The 16,527-nt window shown below is 35.8% G+C and overlaps 1 protein-coding gene across 13 annotated transcripts; it reads right to left on the reverse strand.

Moving 5' to 3' along the window:
- Positions 1-3,528: 3,528 nt before the first annotated feature.
- LOC147553452 (uncharacterized) lies at positions 3,529-14,339 on the reverse strand. 13 transcript variants are annotated; one of them, XM_086665424.1, is made up of 30 exons: positions 14,106-14,311; positions 13,756-13,996; positions 13,538-13,662; positions 13,051-13,167; positions 12,740-12,886; positions 12,568-12,631; positions 12,178-12,453; positions 11,994-12,075; positions 11,388-11,509; positions 11,192-11,283; positions 10,776-10,995; positions 10,570-10,633; positions 9,338-9,486; positions 9,139-9,209; positions 8,888-9,061; positions 8,634-8,705; positions 7,189-7,290; positions 7,008-7,097; positions 6,665-6,740; positions 6,482-6,578; positions 6,290-6,359; positions 5,939-6,118; positions 5,405-5,527; positions 5,238-5,321; positions 4,959-5,143; positions 4,729-4,867; positions 4,583-4,642; positions 4,259-4,363; positions 3,982-4,143; positions 3,529-3,896 (listed from the first exon to the last, which is right to left on the reverse strand). In XM_086665424.1, the coding sequence occupies exons 1-29, from the start codon at positions 14,202-14,204 to the stop codon at positions 4,030-4,032; spliced, it is 3,540 nt and encodes a 1,179-aa protein (XP_086521550.1). In that variant the 5' UTR covers positions 14,205-14,311; the 3' UTR covers positions 3,529-3,896; positions 3,982-4,029. The 13 variants fall into 13 exon arrangements, with proteins under 13 accessions (XP_086521550.1, XP_086521551.1, XP_086521545.1 ...); XM_086665425.1 differs by having other exon boundaries at positions 13,538-13,641; positions 14,106-14,287; XM_086665419.1 differs by having other exon boundaries at positions 11,994-12,453; positions 14,106-14,321.
- Between the last annotated feature and the right edge of the window lie 2,188 nt (positions 14,340-16,527).

Raw genomic sequence — 16,527 nt, forward strand, 5'->3', positions numbered from 1 at the left:
TAAATCCTATAGTTTGTCAATGTAGTTGTCAAACTTCAGAGAAAAATCAAAGTATCTACAGTTATCACTAGTTATAATTTAATGATAGAAAGACTGATATATATCTCTACACTGCGAGATATTAAATGTTCACATAATCAACTTATTTTCTCAAGGAGATCACGAGGGGGTGGGTTGGCTCTAACTTCCCAACCCATGCCCACATACAAAAGTGTAGATGTACATACTAGCTAGTCCTCTAACACGTAGAACTATTGCTCAAGAATCAAGATCATGAGAACTTCGATTAAATTATACCCACTAGGTGATTAGCACATGATTAATACCCTAAACAGAAGATGTGGAAATTCCTTTGTTGATTAATGGTTGAAATTTGAGAGAAAAATGCATGAACATTCATGTGATTTAAGCAAGAAATCCGGTTAGACAGGTAAGAAAGAAAAAAAAGGAAGAAATTGCAATTAGAGAGAGAAAGAGGTGTCACAGGCTCGTTCAGATCATTACACGTGTACGGATAGGAAATACTGACCTTTCAAAAATTAAAAAGGTATTATTTGTGTAGAAACAAGAAATGAATAAATTGAACATCTTTGTCCTTTTGTTGTTTGTAAAGCAATAATTAAATAATAATAAGTAAATGTTAAGCCAACTTACATGAATGTTGCCTTTTAGACCCACATAATAATTCATTGATTGTAAAGATATATGAACAAAAAAGATTCATGTTAAATTATTGAACATTCAGGACACTTGCCATGAGCACTTGTAACTCTGTACAAGTGCTATTAGGTCTTAATGACATAAAAAAATTTATTAAAAAATCATAAGATGTTAATGACATATATCAGTTAGAGGTACGTAATTTTTTTTTTTTTCGTGTTTCGAACACGGGCTTCTAAAGTGGAAGACTAAATCTCTTATCACTCCAACCAAGGATTTTTTACTAGACATACATAATTTTAATTGAACCTTTCAATATTGTATATATAATAAACTGATATTTTGCGAGTCTAATTATTGAGATTATATCCTACAAAGAGTTAACTTTTAAGAAATAATTTAGACACGAATAACGCAACAACTGAACTCTAAGATTAATTTTTCATGCATCTTGTTAAATAGATTTTACAAATTACGATTCGGTGACATTTACGAGTATTATGTTATATAATATAATGTGGTAATTTGTGTTTGCTATGATAACACGTCAGTCTTACCAATCGAGAGACCAGAGTCTGACTCTTTTTTTATCATAAAAAGTACTCATAAAATTCACATTGTTAATGATGAGCAATCCTTAATAAGGAAAAGGAAATCTTGCCAAATTTGATCCCACCAACATACACAATAAGTAATGTGGTTGAGTGGGTAGTTCAAATGTCAGGGATTTAGATTAGGATTTTGTGTTGATCCAGTCATACAAGGAGACACAAAGAAGGTAGACAAGGTTTTGAAAGAGGAAGGAGATCGAATTGCTTGAGACATCAATGAAGTGATGGCAACTTCATATCTACATCATGTGATTAACATGTTAAGTTAGCCAATCTTACCAGTAAAGTAATTATTTGTACTCGTCAATTGATCCATAGCCATTTACAATGTGCTACTCGTCAATTGATCCATAGTTCAAACGCTAGCATTTTTTGTGTTCATCTGTATCACCTTACCCAAACGACTTCTGAGTGAACAACCTCACACACCTTGAAGTAATGGAATCACATATTTCCTTAGTTCGAATTTCCCAACTATGTGTCTATGTGGGACAATCATACTTGGGTAAGACATGAATTGATTTAACACTATCAACAGCCATGGGTGTTTCTGATGTGATTTTGATGTTTGAGATCATACTTCGAAACACTCTTACGAGACGTTTTTGTTTTTTGGAGATAAGAATATTCGTATATAAAATGAAGTTCTCACATACTCAGAATAGTGTTTAATGTTGGCAAGATAATGTGTTTTCACATCTAAATGATCTAGCACAGTTCTCAAGTTACTAGCTAACAAAGTGAGTTTGTGTTGGCTTCAACAAAGTTAACTAAGCTTCATCATCGGTGGAAGCCGAAACAAAAGCTGCTACACTAGCAATGAAAATAGTATCAAATTTACATCAATACCATTTCTTAGTGGAGGGTGATGCTCGAACTGTTATTGAAGCTTGCAAATCAAAAGAAGATAAAATGCCGTGGAAGAAGATCAAGAAGGAAGCGCTACATCTACAAAACTGCATCTTCACACATTGTTTAAGAGAAGCAAACAAAGTTGCACACTTTTTAGCGCAATCCATTTTTAATTCGAATCATGTAACCAACGAGGAGTTAACTCAACCTCCTATTTGTATTTTGACTCAAGTGGCTATTGATAAGGCTCGCTTAGACTCTTCGATTCAATTAATAAAATAAGGCAACTGCCTAATTTCATCTAAAAAAAAAGCTAACAAAGTGAGAATATAGAATATGACAGCTAGGGGACCTTATCTTATTCACGACTGGAAGTAAAAATGAAGATTCTACTTTGTTTTCATATGAATCATACTTTCTATTAGGTACCCTACTGGTTTAGCAAAACTCATAACCATTTATCCATCCACATATGCTACATTTTTGTTCTCATTTGGGAATAAAACTAGTGTATGCAAAAAAAAATTACGGCAACCCTCGTGAGACGGAAGCTTCTAAATGGACGAAAAATATCTTAAGCGGAGTGGTTGGCTAATATAGACTCTTCTAATAGATAACTAAACTAGATCAAAATGAAAAAGACGTTTATTATAAACATTCTAAAAATATCATTACTAGCTTTCACAAACAACAGTCCCATTTACCTACTGGTTGCTCTCGTCTTGTTAACTAATAGAGCAAATGGTGTAACCACCGTCCAAGGTAACATCATCATTCTCAAAGATGATTTGTATATTTTTAATACTTCATTTTGAATGTAAAATAGGTTAGAAAAAAATGAGCCCTTGCCCCTTGTCATATCCAACTTGGTGTGTACTATAACCATTTTTTTTTTGTTGAAAGTGTACTATAACCAATCTTAGTCATTTCAACTTGCAATAGAGGGAGCATTATTAGAGTAATAAATCAAAAATTATTATAGGAATGGACCACTTTTGTATCTCACTCTGATGACAACATTGTAAACATAATTGTTTTGCTTTTTTTCGTTCTCCTAGCACATAAATATTTATAAACATAAATAACTAATCAATGGTTGTTCCCATGAAGATAAGATAGCTTTTCTTCTCTTTTGATAAGATCGCGGAAGAAAAGAAATAAATAATATGATAACATCATGAACAACTTGAGCTTGTCCAATCGTTGGTCTATGTCGGTAATTAAAGCAGCCTTTGAGGCCTCTAGAATTCAAAATATGAGTATGTCAGAAACAAAGATTCTGAAATCTGATTCAGTTCAATTCTGACATCAATATAGATTTCAAATCAATAGTCAGAATAGAGTGAACCCTAAGCTAAGATCTATCGAGATCTTTAAAAAACACTAACAAAAGGAAAAGAAATCATAAGAATGAAAGTATTCCACTTTATCATTGTACTATGTTGAATGAAAGTTAACCCTTTCTTAGCTAAAAATTCTAACAGAATGTAAAAATAAGAGAAGCATGAGCTATCATCATCCATGGTGAACCCTTCTTTTGAAGGCGTCCATTGTGTTCTACTCCGACAACCGAAAAAACTCAAAACAGCTTTCCTATATAAATTTAAGAGAGAGAAAACTGAACCTATAAAACTGGTGTGCGAGAGCCTGCTGATACTGTATGACCTTATAATTTATATGATACATGAGCCAGCACTTAGCTAAGCCCTGATCACCACCACTGTCCAGACCTGATTTTGGACACCACCACTCACCACCACATCCTCAGATTGCCTACCAACAATAAGAAAATAGAACAAGATCAAGATCGAGATCAAGCGAAGGAGATCGAGTTGGGTAAAGTCTTTTTTGCCCTCACCTAGGGAGAAAAAGGCGAAGAACCTCTCTGTACATATACGAGCCGCCCTCACATAAAGTAGCTAAGAGACTTCTTCTTTCTAGAGCCTCCTTCACCATAGAGTTCGTTCCATTGTACGAGTTCATTCATGTTTACAGATTCGGACGAAACACTTGCACAGACCTACCGAGAAGATAGATGGTGACGACAAGTGAAAGAGGGAAATTAGTAATAGGTTGGAAATGATTAAAAGAAGAGCATGATGAGCTAGAAACTGTAGTAACATTTCTGCTTTTACCTGCTCGTGAGCAAATTTGAAGTCATCCATGTTAAGGGGTCGGATGTCGGAACTTCCACTGAGTGCCGGAGGTGGTTTCCCTTCTGCTGATGCTGCAACCTTATCCTGTTTGCCAATCCATATATCAGGCAACAGATTCAAGAAATGACATGGATTTTGATATAAAATTGATTTGAAGTAATCGTTTTATAACACATCTGAGACACTGATGTCGTGTTTGAAATTTCGAACTAGTGGAAACACTAGTTGGATACTGGGTTTCCATTTTCCGTAGTAGCACCATTGATCACTACAGTTTGTTTATCGAAGAAAACAGAACCAAACCTTCTTTTCTTTCTCCAGGATCTCTCGTATTGGACAATGAGCAGCAGTAACACACAGATTCTGAAATCAAAAGAAGCGATTTGTTAGCATATCTCTCGTATTATAATACTTGAAGTTGGGTGTTCAAACAAGAATTGCGGTACAACCTTGAGATCACTTCCTGAATATCCATCGGTCATACTTGCAATTGCATCCAAATCAACATCAGCAGATAACTCCTCTTTTGCCAGTATCACTTTCAAGATCTTGGATCGATTTGGAGAGTCTGGCAAGTTTACCATCAATCTACAAGAAAACCACAGATGTTTAGAGCCTAACAGGAGATTGACTGCAAAAGTTGCGCAAAATGTTGGGGAAACACATTATGAGGTTTTACCTGCGAGGGAGTCTTCTAATAACAGCTTCATCAAGATCAAAGGGTCTGTTGGTGGCAGCAAGTACCAGCACTCTTTCTTTATCCTTTGTACGTAAGCCATCCCAGTTCACCATAAATTCATTTTTCATCTTGCGCATTGCCTCGTGTTCTCCTGGATTTTCCCTACGCCCTAACATGCTGTCGACCTTTAAGATAAAAGAAAAAATTAGATTTAAGAAAATCGAGGTTAGAATTTTGAGAAAAAATAATAAAGGAAAGAATCTCATGTTAAATATTCACCTCGTCGACGAAAATAACACTTGGTGCGATTTTACTTGCCAGTGAGAAGACAGCCTTCACATACTTCTCACCCTCACCGAACCACTAGAAAGAGATAAAATGGTAAAATCATTTCATAGTACTTAATGAACTACAAAGATGGAAAGGAAACTTGGCAGAACTATCACCTTAGATGTGATGCTAGACATTGAAATGTTGATAAAGTTCGCACTGGCCTCAGTTGCCACAGCTTTAGCCAGCATCGTCTTTCCTGTTCCCGGGGGGCCAAAGAGGAGTATACCTTTGCAGGGCTGTACAAAATAACTATGTCAACTTTGTTTCTCATGGCACTACAAGAGTACAAGGAAGAACATCCGCGAATAATGAAGTATCTTTTATCGTAACACAATTCAACTACGGTAAATATCCACGGATCCACCTATCAGACAACTAAGTAGCACCATTGCTCTTTAGGGTTTATATGTCGCCTGAAAGCCTTTTCAAGAAAATATGTTATGGCCTTACGGTCGTTTGACTAATATTGCCTTTTCAATAAAATATATACGCTGAAAGTCTGAAATTACGTTTGGTTTCTATGTTGCTTCATTCCTTATTGGTCTCATTGCATGTAATAGTATCGGAATTTGAACTTCAATATATATTCTTCACAGCAACAGGATTCTTAATTGGAACAAAGATTCCCAGAAGATAAATGATCAAACCTTTGTTAGTTGTCCCCTGCAGAAGAGTTCCGGCCTTTGCAAAGGAAGCATCACTAATTCTTTCAATGTATCCTTGACGTTTTCAAGAGCTCCAATGTCATCAAAAGTCACTCCAATATCATTAGGTGGAATAACATCGCCTAGAAGCCTTTTCTCAAATTCATTTTCTGTCACAACATCCTGTAGTTTTCCACAACATATTTTCAATAGATAATCATATAACTCAATAAAAATTATTTAACGAAGCGTTTATGCTAAAAAGAGATAACTTTTGAAAATCAATTAAAAGATAATAATGATTTTTTGACTCATTCAAAAGGTTCAACATAGAAGACAGATCAGAAGAATCACCTTGAGCGACTTTTTTAAACTTTTGGAGTCATCTTGGATAGACTGTAGAATTTCAAGACCATGCAATATGCTGTCAAAAAAGCAGTTTAGGTTCTGTTAGAATGTATATATAATCATTTAGATTAAAATACAATACTAACGCTGTTAAATCAGCTCAGAATACTTCGAAGCTAATCAGATTTTAACAAATACCTGTCAGACGACATAACAACCTTTGCATCTTTTGCATCAGCTTCTGGGTGGCCCATGAGATGGTGACTTAGAGCCCAACCAACTATCTTCTCCGCATCTGCATTATTAATTTAGAAAAAAATTATTGCATGAATTTCTAAAGTGAGGATAGCTACATATTTTATGACATAATAGACTACATACGTTCGCTTGTAAGGGTTTGATCTTTGATAGATAGTGTCTCTAGTTCACTGCATTCCAGATCGCAGCGATTGAGGACCTACAAATGATGAAAAACTAGTTGAAAACATAAAATGATACCACCAAACATGTCTTGATGTATGTGTTAGCAGAAAATTTAACATGAAACAATCATCTGTCCAAAGACCCAACAGCTTTCAACTAATGAGAAATAGTAACTGAAACCGGCTGAAACAAAGTTTCATATGAAAGCAATGAATGAATCTAAACTTAGAAAATCTGGAGTAAAAAAATTATTAACACTCAAAACCAAGAAGAAATCGAGTAGATCAAGAGAACTGCGTACTGTACGCAAGTTGTGCAGATTTCCCTTCGCTTTAAGAGTTTCAACATCTTTATCCAACTGTTCTTTCCATGAAACAAGAAGTGTCTCTTCCTGCAGTAAGTTCACAGAGGGGTCGTATCAAAAGATCTATAAATGAACTATGTATTGCTGATATTCTGGAAATCTGGAATAAGCGAAGTACCTGTGGCATGTTTATTGTTACTTTGTTCGGGAAGAGTTTAGTTAACAGCTTTGTTGCCTTCTGAGCCTCCTTGCCTCTATCGTGAAGTCTCCCGAAACTATCCTGAGAAAAATCAGATGAGAATCACAACATCAGATGGTGTACAAACAGCACAGGTACTCGATTTGCAACTAACAAGTACGAGAACTAGTCGAAATAGAAATAACTTCTCTCCGAGACATGTATAATAAACGTGAGGTGTCAGTAACACAAGATGCATTGAAGGAAGGAATTAGGCGACCAAAGCTGATGATGCACTAGCCACTTACTCAAGAATCAAGATGCATTGCAGGAAGGAAGGAATTAGGCCCCGAATGTAACGTATTTGCATTATGTAACCATTCTCAAGGGGTTGGTTGTTAACTTGATAAGGAAAATTTGTTGCTTCATCCAATTATAATAAGTTCATGTATTCAGTCATATACATTAGCTTTTGTCGACACCTAATGTTGAGCTGATGGCGTTACTTTATTGCAAGGAACGAAATTTCGGTTTCGATGGAAATTTCGGTCGGTCCAAAAGTGGACACGTTTCGTGGAAACGTTTCGGTCTGTGTGGAAATTTTACAAATTTGCGGAATGATAAAACAGTTCTAAAACAATTAAGTTCGGTATTAATCTGCAATAAAACAATTAGTTTAGGGGATAAATTGAGTTATTTAACTCTATTAGTACTAAAACAGTTAAGTTAGGTGTTTATCTGCAATTAAACAGTTAGTTTAGGGGGTACATTGAATTATTTATCAGATGTAAACCTAAAACAGTTAGTTTAGGGGTCCAATCTGCTATAATAGTAACAGTTAGGGGGCTAACCAGAAATAAAACATAACATCCTTGTTTTGTAGTAAAAATTGTGTTCCCCTTAAATACAACCCTTAATCCCTATTTTTCTAAGACTTCTTAGCCAAAACCGACTGTTCCCTCTTCCTCTCTCTCTCTCAAATCGGAATCTGAAGTTAAAGATCACCTAAAGAAGAGAAGAATCTCTTGAAGAACAAAAGATTTGAGAAGTAGTCAAGAAAGATGGAACAAATTAACAGAAAGGTAGAAGATAAACGACTAAGGTATTATATGAGTTATGATTTTAGAATCTTTCGAAACCCTAAACCTAAATCTCTGTTTCGAAATTTCGTGTCTGATTTCGGTGGAAATTTCGTTTCGATGATGTGAATTTAGGACATGTTTCGGTCATTTCGACCGAAATATGTCCACATTTTATTCCTTGCTTTATTGTATCTTTTTCATGTTTTTACTAGTCACTTATTTAAAGAAAACCAACTAGTAAACCATGCCCAACATACCATTCTGCAAGAAAAACATGTTGCCTACTACCCTAAGCTCTAGAATCACTCATATTGTTCTCAGAAGAAAAAATATAGTTTCATTAATTTTGTGAAACATTCTTACTGGAAAAGCAAAATCAAGGAGGGCTGTTTGGTTGCTTCCAAATTTTGTGAAAAGCAGACCGCCGGGATGTGACTGCAGAAGAAGAAATAATGATAATTAGTCCAAATCATTTCACTATTATTACATGCTATAAAGTTATAATATTGGCGAATAACTATGGGAGTACTATTGCAAACTTCTCATTAGAAGCGAGAGGAACCCCATGGGCCACGAAGCTACAGTAACACCACAATAAATAAGACCGCATGATATACCTTCTCCTTACGGCTATCATTCTGTGTGTGTGAGCCAATTACGACAACATTATCCGGAAGATTTTCAAGGCTGCTCTTGAAGACTGAATACGGCTCAGAGTTTCCCACGATAGACTTCTCCACATCTTTCACAAACAGAATGAAAGGAGAATTTCTGCTTTCACTTGATACAACCTAGAAAATAACAAATGAAGTTAAAGCAATAATGATAAGACACTCGAATTTGATTGATATCTTGACGAAATAGCCACCTCGAATAACGTATTTATGAGTAGCTTGTCTAGATCCTCCGTCCCTGGTGCTTCTAGCCGAAGATCGTTAACTACAAAAGTAATGATGCTTCAAGATACTAATTAAATATTATATATTAAGCAGCAAGAGCAGAAACACAAGCTTGATTTTCATCACTTAACAATTACAAACACCCGACTAACGCAGTGGGATCATTACCATTACAAAAGAATCCATGATCTCCCTCACATAGACCCCCAAGGTCAACCCCTTCAGGAATTGCTTTATCGAATCGCACTCCAATTTTGGAAGAAATATTATCTTCAAATGGTAGGAGAACTCTTCCTCGACTTCCGTAAGTCGGCCCCCTGAGTGTCCGATGTGAAAAAATAGTTAGAATAAAATAAAAACAACCAAAACATAGGGCGCAAAAGATAAGAAGTAATTCCACTTGGATCACTGGAAGAAACAAGGGGTGCAAGGTCAATGATAGGAAATGTAATAAACCTTCAGCATGTACAAAGCTATGTAACACTAATACTCCGTTTTGAACTTAAAACGTTTTCTTCCCATGTCGTAGTTACTTCATTACGAATAATGTCAGGTTGTGTGTGCATCATTTGTTTTCTTGCACTATATCATGTTACATCCATAAAAACCCATTTATAGATTGATGTCATTTGTGTACCATTACCAATTCTTTATCCAGAAGTTACAAAAATTAAATAAAGTAGGGATCTAATAACAAAGACGGAGTGTCTCTGTTTCGGAAGTCCTGGTTCTGGTATCGAACACCTTGTACAGTGACAGCTACGATACTGTACTCGTGTCCATGTTACGAAGGAGCAAAACTACAACGACATGTAAGGAAACAATATTTCCCATCGAGAAAAACTATACAAGAAAACAATTGTTAAGGTTTAGGTCTCTCAAAATTAGACTGACATGGACCACTTAACTTGATAATGAAGAGTCTAGTTTACTTGTTTGGCATAAAGAAAATTAACGCTATTAAACAAGAGAATTGTTCCATTGCAGAATGAATATAAGTGTACATTTGAAATTGTTCCATCTGAGCACCATAAAAAAAATGGGGTGGATATCCATCGTCGTTCAAGTCCTAATTTTATATTACACTGTATCAGGGTTGTTCTTCTATGGAGGACTTAAGCAAACACTATAGAGAGTACATGCTGATTTTTAAGAAATGAAAATGGAATCAGTTTTAGCTTGCACGTCCTGTTAGCTCTCCCACAGATACTTCATTTTAATGAATAAAAATGGCATGCTTCGTAATTTGTGAACACAGTTTTAATATGTAATTCTGTACGACTGATCCGGTAATAAAAACACAAAGAATCGCAATCCAAGTAGGCGTGAAGTACATCATACATAACTAGATATGAGCATAAAATGCAGTGTGTAAGAATGTAAGACATATGAGACTATACCTCGATGCAGCCGTTGTTGGATATAAGCCAGCTGAAACTAAACCCACGAATTTTACCCTATCACCTGATTGTATCATGACAGACGATCTAAGTTCAAATAATGGAAACATAGCCAACTCGAAAGAAAAAGTTATTTGAGTAAAAGAAAAAAAAAATGATTGGTAGATTATAATCCCTTACTCAGTAAAATACTAAGAAGTGAATACCTAATTTTAAAGATTGACTCTTAGATGTCATTGAGGAGGGTGTAGGGTTCGCTTCTAGCTTTGGTTGAGATTCTAGACGTCCGGAAGATTGCGCTATCTCAGAGTTTGGTGTTTCTGCTTCTCCAGAAGGAGTTTTGCTTTTAACCGAGTCTGTATTTCCTGGGCGTTGCTTGGCTCGCAATCCATCTTTCAGCTGTTCCATTTCCTTCGCTGATAAACCCTGCAGCATATTTGGAGTTGAGGATTGTGTTCTAATCTTTCTTAGTAAAAGTGAAATAGTAAAGATCAGTAGTAAAGGTCATTCTCAGAACGGCCTTCATAGTAATTTTAGACTGTAAAACTTTTAGAAGTACCATCCTACTCAAAAGTTGTGTTTCGATAACCAAAAAATAGGAAAGGCTTTAATAATGTCTTACTCCCAGGAAAGAGCCACTATCGAATATTAGTAATTTGGCCCCAAAATGATTAGCAAGAGCCTTTGCCAGCATCTCCTGATAAATCTCAGAACCTGGGAACATTTTCACAGGCAATAACTTATTGAGGTATTGATATTCAATATGATAAAGCTGCTACATTTTGTCAAGAAATGTTATAAACAAAAAAGATTCCAACCTGCTGGGCCAGAGAGCAATATTTTTGGGCTTATAGTTGGAAGTTCAGCAGCATATTTTGCATATTCTCTACGTTTCAGGTGTATGTATGCAGCATTTACCAGCAGGCCTTTGGTGCTCCCACTGTTATAAGTATGAAACATTAGCTACCAGCCTAACATGAAATACTAACACTCAACATCATAGAACACTGGTACTAAATGCTTGGAACAAATATCATTGAAGAAAGCTCCATGTAAGAGAACTGGACCAAGTCAGTAAGCATCGTGGCTATTAACAACAGCAGAAAAGTTAACCGTATAGTGTTAAAGCAATGCAACTCCTGAGGCCTTGTTGACATGCTGAAGGAAAAATCCTTCATCCAAAAGAAGAAGCCTCTAACTAGTTGGATAAAATATATGACCTAGAAGCATGGTATAAGCCATGAAAAACTAGGCGAGTAAAAGAGCAATGCGGATTTTGCTTGATGAACCTATTTGTGTTTATCCTTTATTTTAAAGATCGTATACTCTTTGTGCCGCTTCTGCCAATACATTTACATCATATTACATATAACTAAGCATTCATTATAAACTAAAAACATAACCATCCAATTGAAGATTTGTACCTCAGGTAATAGGGAAATTCGTCTAATGTAACTTCTATTTCTTTTCCATCAAGTATCCCAGCAAGAATGTCATCTTTCAACGCTGCGTGTTTTGGAGAAATGCCAGGTGTCAAATCTGGGAAAGCACGCCTTTCCAGTTCCTTCACTTCATCTAAAACCTGTTTAACCATATCTTTAGAATTACCATTAAGTGGAGCTCCTGCGAACATTCGCATGACAGACTCAATTGTATCATTCACCCCCGAGGTTTTTACAGGGTCTGGATCTATGCCAGACTCTTGGCTATTATCCACCTGAAGGTTTTTGCCAGATGTTCCAATTTCAGCAGCTGTGTCACTCCCCAGGATATGCTCTAATTTGTCTTCAATATCTTGGTCATCTACTTCCATATCTGATCCATCACGAGCAAGAGAACACGGGGAAGCATTGGTCCCTTGTTGAGCTTCACCATTATTCTGAGCTGGAGGGGTCAAAAGTGACAAGTCTTGTTTCAGTCTTGATAAAGATGCCAATATAGATGCACCAGTCACAGCTGATGGGTCTCCAGATCTCCTTTGAGGTTGCAGCCTTTTACCTGTTTGAGCATCTGCAACTCCAACTGAAGAAGGTGCAGCCGATACAGCAAGATTCTGAAAAATCTGTTTTAAGCAAATGTTAAGGAAACCCTGCAATTGACAGTGATATTTAGACCTTCAACTGAAAGAAAATTCATGCAACGAAGAACAGTGAAACAACGAAAAGGATACATAGGCATGATTTCCAGTTGAACTAAAAACAAGCTCATCCCCGGAGTTAATAACAGTGCTGGTATTCTTCTTGATGGTCTTCCCATTCACTCGCACCGATCCCTTGCTCCCTGTGCTTTCAAGCACAGCAACGACAACGCCGTCACGCTGACCATGCCGACAAACAATGAGTATTTATACTGCATGTACACATTAAAGAGTTTACATCTACAATACGTGGAATGAAAAAGCTCTAGTAGACCATTTCGGAATTTCAACCTGATTGGATGATCAAAATGCGCATGGTTACCAAGCTTCATTTCCAAAATTACCTGTGACTGCTTAATTCTGCATAGAGTTGCGCTAACTGCTGGATCCTTCAAGCAAAAGTTGGACTGCCTACTCGCCCCAATGGTGAAAATTGGTAGAGATATGGTAATATGTGGATTCTGCAATAAGCAATGGACAAGTTCACACGTGGAGAGCAAGAAAAATACAACCCAAAAACTACAGCGACTTAAAAGGTGTGAACTTTATTAAAATTAACTTCCAAAATCAAGGATTTCACAGTATTTACTTAATTATTACAAATAATACATGCATAAAGAGTTTTGAGTTCTTCTGTTTTCCTATCATGAAAAGGTTTAATTATAACTGCGACTAAACAAACATATAATCTTCCTAAGGTGTTTATAATGTTCAAACTCATAGGGCGAAAATCAATCCAACCCATTTTAGTATTACGAATTACTTAATTCAAATATATAGGGGGAAAAGTCTAATAGACCCACTAAATAGAAAGAAATCATCTCAGATTACCTGTGAGTACTCTGTAAGTAGCTTACACCAAGGAGCTGAACTGTCGAAAATAGGATTCTGTTTCTGATACATACTCCAAGAAGAAAATGAGCTCCTTGGTTTATCTACCAGAATTGGCGAAGAACCTTAAATAATAAACCCCCAATTTCAAATACTCAAAATTAACACAAGAAAAAAACCGAAATTTGACGAATTACAAGTACAAATAAAGAATTTACCATCAGCTGCTGGTGTCGCCGCCGAAACAGAAGGCAAGTCACCATTTCCCCCATCTTCCACCGGAAGCTTTGAAGAAGAATCAACAGCGGTAGTAGTAACATCAACAACAGTAGAAACAGGAGGATCGGCTGGAGTAGTAGATTCAAGAAGATCGGAAGCTGGTGAAGAACTTAATTCTTTCGAATTCTCAGAAGATCCAGATGTTTGTGTTGATTTCTCCGCAACAACACTATTTTCGCCCTAAAAAACGATGAATCGAAGTTCAAAATGAAATCAATAAAGCAAAATTGAAGAATCAAATGAAAATTTGATAACTTTTGTGTTTTCTGAGTGAATTAATTCAAGTTACCTTTTTTCGTTTAGGAGAAGTTGATTTATCATCAGAAGAAGCAGATCTCTTACTATTATTGCTTGAAATCGATCCGCTGCTTCGTCTTGTCGAAACCATGACTCTCTATACCTTTTCTCCTTCTTCTTTTTTTTAGAGAGAGAGAGAGAGAAAGAAACGAAACCAAGGAAAATGGGAGAGATACTTTTATAAGCAAATTATTTTCTTCTTATTATTACATGAGTATTTCTTTATAAATTTATTTTATGTCCCATTCTCTTTCAGTTAATTCTAAATTTGTCCCCCAACTTGTCCCGAACTCAAATTTGGGCCTACATCTTGGTTTTTTTTTTTTGATGAAATTACATCTTGGTTTGTTAAATGTAGAAAGAAATCACAGTATGATTTATCGTGTGCATTTAGAGCACATGTCAAAAGGGCCCTTTCTAGAATTTGCTACTATGTTAGAGTAGTTGAATTTGGGACTAAATCTTAGATTGTTAAATGTAGAAAGGAATTACAGTATGACTTATCGTGTGCATTTAGAGCACATGTTAGAATGGGTCTTTGTTGGTTTTCCTGTTTTGTTAGAAGAGTTGAATTTTGACTGGTTAAAAATATAAAGAATGTATAACTTATTGTGTGTCCTAATAGCACGTGTTAAAAGTTTTTCTTTTCTTTTCCTCTTTTACCATTTCTTTTAAAATGTTATATTTTATATGTTTATCTCTTCTTTAAGCTCCACACGTTCCGAAAATAAATTCAATGAGAAGAAACAGACTGACCAACCTCTATTTGTGAGTTCCTTTTTCTATCTCTCAATCATCTATCTTATATGGTCTTCCTCTTAACCTTCACCTATGATCGCTCAAAAGTGGACAACGGAATTTCCTCCCGAGCAATCCTCGTTAAGGATATTCGCAAGAGAATTTTGTTAGCAAAAGGTTGGACGCCCCATTTAACGTTAGATTTACTTTTAAACAATGAAGAGCTTAAAGATGAGAAAGAAATAAATAGAACAAAAATAGTTTGAGAAAAATGGTAGAAGCCGAAAGAAAAAATAACAAGTCAATGCTTAGGGAGAACTTGACAGCCTTACAAATATATAGGCCAAAAATTCTAATTGGTCACAAATCGAGGACCTAAATGAAACTAACCTTGACTTCCTAAACATATTTGCGCTACATGCGCATGTTAGCAATTTCGTGGGCTAGAGAAGCCAACAGACAAGAGATAGGATTTGAGGCTTTGAGTTACGTTCTTTTACAGTTGAGAGAAGATGGGGTTAGGTGCTAACATACGCGGGTAGAGCTTTGCGCCGGTGTTTGGTCGGGTTGCTTATTAGCAAAATAGCAACAGTAACTCGTTGACCGTTTATTCAACCGATGGTTTAACGGTTAGGATCTAAGAACACATTGTATTTTTATTTTTTAATGGATTGTATCGATTTTATGTGGACTTTGCTTTTTAGAAAGGATCTAATGGGGATATCTAGAAGGTAGACGTTTGCTAAGTTAATTTGACCGATACGAAATCTTCTCAGTCACTCCATGATCTTGTGAGTAATTCCAGTTGTCTTGTCGGATTCTATTTAGAAATCTCTAGAGAATTCTAGTTATATCTTTTGTCGGATTTCATTTAAATTTCTCCCAAGAATTGTGGTTGTTTGTTTGTCAGAATTTCATTTATAAATCTCGTGTGTCTGATACGGTTTTACATTTTCCTAATATTGCAATTGTCTATCCTGTCAGGATTTCCATTTAAATTTCTTCTAGAAAATTGAATTGTCTTGTTTGTCAGAATTCCATTTATAATTCTCATGTATCTGGTCACATTTTAGATTCTCTTGAGAATTGCAGTTGTCTATTCTGTCGGGGATTTCCATTTAAATTTTTTCTAAGAATTCTCATTATTTTATTTGTCGGGATTCCATTTCATACTTCTCAGTTGTCGTATCCCACTTTTGATTCTCATAAGAATTCCAGTTGCCTATCGTGACAAGATTTCATTTGAAAATTATTAAAAATTTTAGTTATGTCATATGTCGAGATTCCTTTTAAAATTCTCAGAATAATTTATGTTGTCTCGTCTTTCAACATTCCATTTACGATTTTCTTCAGAAAGTTTTTAGTTGTCTCTTCTCTCTGATTTTGATTCATATCTATTATGTTTGGTATCTATATTAGTAACAGATGTCACAAGAGTTTGCCTCGTATTAAACCGCGAAAAAGTGAATAATTTGTTATAGTACGTGGGTTGATTTGCGTTCCCCTCTCACTCGAAATAGTAAAGAAGTATATACGGACAAAATCAGCATCTCCTGAACATAATTCCGACAGAACTAAACAACATGAGGCTGTCACTCTTGATAATCAACGTTATTTTGCCGTGTGTCAAACCCAATCTTAGTGTATTTAAGTGACTTATTCTTGACAATCAACAT

The sequence above is a fragment of the Eschscholzia californica genome, unplaced genomic scaffold (genome assembly GCF_041429995.1).
Source record: "Eschscholzia californica isolate CP2 unplaced genomic scaffold, dmEscCali1.0.p SCAF_3, whole genome shotgun sequence".
In the NCBI taxonomy this organism is placed as follows: domain Eukaryota; kingdom Viridiplantae; phylum Streptophyta; class Magnoliopsida; order Ranunculales; family Papaveraceae; genus Eschscholzia; species Eschscholzia californica.